General features: G+C 44.4%; 1 protein-coding gene across 1 annotated transcript in view; it reads right to left on the minus strand.

Annotated features, from left to right (window-relative positions):
- Positions 1–4442, minus strand: part of ACSF2 (acyl-CoA synthetase family member 2) — a 42727-nt gene extending 38285 nt beyond the window's left edge. The window contains exon 1 of the mRNA XM_044676265.1: positions 4302–4442. Within this exon, the coding sequence (XP_044532200.1) occupies positions 4302–4435 (134 nt within the window). The 5' untranslated portion in view covers positions 4436–4442. The remainder of the gene's footprint in view (positions 1–4301) is intronic.
- Positions 4443–5268: the final 826 nt, after the last annotated feature.

Consider the following 5268-nt stretch of genomic DNA (forward strand, 5'->3'; position numbering starts at 1 on the left):
ATATATATATATATATAGTATATATACTATAGGCAGTATAGTATATGACTATAGGCAGATGAAGAGCAAGTTCAGAAGCAAGTTGCAGGTGTCTGATTTCCAACCCTGGAATAGAGTGAGGTCTCAGTCCTAGCTTCTAGGTCTGTCTGAAGCCTGCCACATGGAATAATCAGGTCAGGAATCCCAGACCCAAAAGAAGCCTGTAGTTCTGCCAGTCTGAACTTTTCAGAGCAGAACTTTCTAGCTGATTTATAATAACTGAGTCCAGAAACACGATAGTATAACTACAAACAGGGTAAACCCAACAGGTGTGTTGCTCAGATCTAAACCTAGGTCAGGAACTTGTAGAACTCAGGCCACAAGAGCAGAAATCAGATATAGTCCTAGATTAGATTACTTTTGGAAGTACTGAAAACTGGCAGGTCTCTAGCCTGAGCCATCTCTGATATCCCAGAATAATTCAATCCTCAACATACTTAAAACAAAACAAAAAAATCCAATCATAAAAAACTATTATGGTGACAGAGATGCTTAAGACACAAACCTAGAAGAGAATGACTCCAAAATATTTTTAAGCAAAATCTCAAAGAAAAATATAGCTTGGACACAAGGAAAACTAGATTTTTTTAAAAGACATAAAGAAAGAGTTGAAAATATTTGAATAAATGGAAGGAAGGTGCTAATGTTGTAGGGAGAAGGGAGGTTGTATGTGTATTTTGCTTTTCCCCAGGGAAGTAGAAGCAGTAGTCCATCTTGGTTTCTCTCAGTGTTTTAGACCTAGAAGAAATCAGAGTTACCATCCAATTCAATCTCCTCATTTAATGAATAGTCACTGGCGCCCAGATTGGAAAATGATTTTTCTAAAAGCAACACAGTTAATATTCAGGATGGAGAAAAGAAAAAAGAAAGCCTAAAAGCAGGGTCTCTGTGTAAAAGGCAGCCCCTTGCTTTCCAGTATCAACCTTGCTCACCAGTCAGGTTCTCCCTAGTATGAATGGCACATAGCGTACGCCTAATACATATTTACTGCTTTACTAAAAATGATATATCAAAATGGAAGTTTTCCTATAACTTAAGAATCACATGCTATTGGAAGATAATGCATAGAGCTGGAAACCCGACTAAGTGAAAATAGTCTAAAGCCCTATTCTAGGACAACATTTAGAGGCCCATTCTAAATAAAGATAAAGGGACCAAAATAACATACAAGATCATTATAAAATCCATCATCCGAAGGCATTTTCTGGCAGGCAGATGAAATAAATTGCACAAGAGTAATTTCACTAGTTTGTTTTTAAAACTTGGCTAGTAATAGACAAAATAAACTTCCTTCTTACCTCAGTACCCCTAGAATTGCAAGTTTCCAACAATCAATGCATCAATCTACATTTACTAAACAACTACTGTGTACCAGGCACTGTAAGGGGGGAAAAAGGGGTTTTGGGGTTGAATATATTAAAGATTGGTCGACAGGGGAAATTCCCCCAATTAAGGAATAACCTCAAGTCAAAATTGACTTTTATGGAAATTTATTTACAATTGAGAAGAGGAAGAAGAAATAAGGAAATAAGAATCTAACACAGTAGGTAATTTTCTCCGATGCCCTAGTTAATCCAGGTAGATCTAATTAACTCTCAGCTGAGGGAAAATCCCAGCCTTGATCCCAAAGCCAGAGACTCATAGGGCCAGAGGCAAATGAAGCAAAAGCTCCAGTCATAGTCTCTATTAAAAGGGAAGTTCCTCAAGAGAAGTTCTGGAAGATTCAATCTTTAAACTCACCACATGGAATTCCAAAGGAAGATATTAAGAGCAATCTCACTAAGGTCTCAGTGTCCCAGCCAGCACTCCATGAACCTGAAGTACCTCTTTACAAACCAGCGATGCTCCTCACTCACTCAACTCTCTCTTTTTAAAGGGGTCACTTGGGCATCACTTCCTGTGCCTTCCTCCTAGTTTTGCGTGTCTAATCACAACAGACACTTCTCATAGGACTGCCTAGAGGGAAGTCAGTCGATTATGATTTGTCACTCATTCTAATACATGAGGGTTATGGATCTCCCAAAATTGGAGGTGTTCTCACCTTTGGTTCTCATCTTACTTTGATGCCTTGGCTGGTTCCCCTCTCCTCCCACCACCCATAATTAGTGTTCTCTTCTTTGTGAAATTAGTGTGTGTGTGTGTGTGTGTGTGTGTGTGTGTGTGTGTGTTAAAATTAAAAGCCTTACCTTCTTTCTTAGAATGTATACTAAGTATTGGTTCCATGGCAGAACACTGGTAAGGGTTAGGCAATTGGGGTTAAGTGACTTGCCCAGGGTCACACAGCTAGGGCATATCTGAGGCCATATTTGAACCCAGGACTTCCTGTCTCTAGGCCTGGCTCTCTATCCACTGAGTCACCTGGCTGCCCTGTGTACATAGTATGTATTGGTCTGAGCATGTGTTGTATCCTTTTCATCCTTTATGGTAGACCGTTTCACCTTTGACCTCATTTCCCAGTCTCTAGCACAATGAACTCTCAATAAATGTGTCTCAAATGTAGACGTCCCTTATAATTGGGTCATATCTTTAGAATGGGAAAGAACCTCAGACATCAAGTCCCATTTCCTCATTTTAGAGATAAGGAAACTGAGGCCCAATGACTTACCCAAGGTCTTATAGGTAATAGATGGCAAAGCTGGGATTTGAATAGAAATTCCCTGACTCCAAATCCATATCCTGACTCCCTGAATCCAAATCCTTAAAGCACACTGGCAGTAATATGAAGTCCCAATCCCAACTTTATAACCTAGGGACTGTGCATTTGTTACATTTTTATGAATATTTTGATGAACATATTTCAATTGATTATTTCAATGTAATTCCTTTGTAATTCTATGCATTTTATTTTATACATTTAAAAACATTAACCTCACATAAAAAAAGGTATTAACCAGAGGAGGGGTTTATAGGTTTCAACAGACTATCCAAGGGGTCAGGATATGAAAAAAAGGTTAAAGATCCTATTTACCTCACTTTCTCAAGTCAAAGACTCCCTGTGCAATGAAGCAGAAACAAATGATCACCTAATTTCTAAGAAAAGTTTGAGTGGCAGAAAAGTAATGCTTGTTTCTTTTTCAGAATGTGGTCTGTCTAGGAAATTTCAGACTTTTGTAAGTCCATCTAGATAGACTGTCCAAACTGATTTTGTCTTGTTTTATCCCTCATTTTCTCAATTCAATTCACTTTCTTTCAGACCTAGCATCTCCCTAATTCTCTTTCACCTGAGGACAGTCATTCAGAGCCTTGATTCACCATCTTCCATAGTCTACAAGGTCTCTGAGGTCTTACTTAGAACAGTAACTGTCACATACTAAAAGCCTTAATAAATTCTCTCTCTCTCTGACTCTGTCATTGTCTCTCTGTCTCTCTGTCTCTCTTCCAACTGTAGGTGTAGGGAAGATGGGAGCCAGAGTATCAGTACCCATTGAGCCTTCCCTGAGCTCCTACCTGAAGGGCTCAGGCCTAATGAACATCCAAAGAGGAAATCTCAATATTGTCTAACTGTCGAAAAATATCCCCAGTGCTTAGTTAGCACTTGGATCCCACCATGAAGGACCCTGACTGCAGACATCTCAAAGAGGAATGAAGAAGAAATCAGTGAGGAGTCAGGTATCAGGGAGGGCTCTGGGGATTCAACATTTGTGGTCTTGCAATTTGGAAATCACACTCAACTCACTTCACCCAATAACCCAATTCCTATCCTCATTAGCTGAGGCAGGTCTGAAAAAGGAAATGTGATGAGAGCTCCTCTGAAGAGCGGCTGGGATTTTACCACTAAAGACCCAAGAACCCGAGGTTGTTGACTGGGGGAGAGCCTAGGGAAGGGATGGCTCCTTTCCCTCCCCCACGTCCAACTCAGGATCTTAGCTAGCTAACTCTAGAGGGTCCTAACCTCTTGCGGACTCACAGGGTTAGCTACTCAGACTCCAATCTGCTGAAAAGAGGCAGGCCAGAGCTCTCCAGCGCTAGCCGCGAAGGAAGGGAATGGGGAGAGGGAGCAAGAAATTCCAGACTCTGGGAACCTCAAACAGGTTGGGGGAAGACTTCAGTTCCAGACCACGTTGGTCTCGCATGGGTTCAAAGGGCAGAGCATCCTGATGAGATAGCAGAGCACCCCACAAAGGGCTGGGGAGCATCGCGGATCCCCAAGACCTCAAATGCCCGGGCTCGGAATATCTGCTTCTTACATCCCGGGCCACCCCATCCCCCTCGCTCCTCCATCCCCAGCCCCCAATGCCCTCCTTCCCCGGACTCCCCAGTACCTGAGCAGGCGGAATCCATGGAGCCCAGCTCTCCACCAGCCCTGGATAGGCGTTAAAGCTGTGTGAACCCCCAGCACCCTAATAAGTCCCGCAGACAACCGTCCCAACTGTCGCACCCCAAGAAGGACAGCCATAGCTCCACTGCAGCCAGAACCCCTAGCCCAACCCAGCGACGAAACTTTTAAAGCAACAGGAGGCTGGGCGGGAGAGGGGCGGGGGGCGATGGGGAGGGCAAAGGAGGGGAGTAGTGGCGAGGAGAGGGAGGTGGGGGTTCCTAGCCTATGGCGGTACCCTAGGACTGGACCGGGGCGGGGCGAGGGAGTGTCTCATAGCCACCCCGCCTCCCCTCTCAGCCTCCAAGGCTTAACTCCCGGAAACTCATCATCTCCTTTCTGTCGTCCTCCTGAGGATCTTGTCAGTAGTGGGGTTGGGAGGAGGGCGGGGGTCTGGCTTGGGGATCTTATCTGGGGCTGGTGGGGTCCCTGTTGGTTTTACAAGTGACCGGTCTGGAACCTGTCTTTTGGCGCCCTAAAACGGCACTGCCTCCTTCTTAATCTAGAGTTGGAGAGGAAGGAGGGGGCTCTCTTCACTGGCCAGATGCCTGGCAGTCAACAAGCCTTTATTAAATGTCTGTTATACGCCAAGGACTTGGTCCGAGCGCTGGGGGTCCAAAGAAAAGCAAAAATTCGGGTGGGAGAGAAGAGGAGGGGTGTGTGAGAGCTCTACCCGCTCCTCCTGCCTTAAGGTGTGTGACTTGCTCTGAAACGTCTCTGCCTCTGCCCACCCCTAGCTTCTTGTAGTCTGTCGCAAGTTCTTCCCTTCCAGCCCTGAGCCGCGTACTAACTAGGCATTAGGGGAAATATTAGAGAGCTGTTGGTGAAGCATGATGCCTCTGGGCACTCAGCGAAGGAGTGGTAGACCACGGCGGGAGAAACGAAGCACACATTTCCAACATGACAAGGAGACA

The sequence above is a fragment of the Gracilinanus agilis genome, chromosome 4, assembly GCF_016433145.1.
Source record: "Gracilinanus agilis isolate LMUSP501 chromosome 4, AgileGrace, whole genome shotgun sequence".
Classification (NCBI taxonomy): Eukaryota; Metazoa; Chordata; class Mammalia; order Didelphimorphia; family Didelphidae; genus Gracilinanus; species Gracilinanus agilis.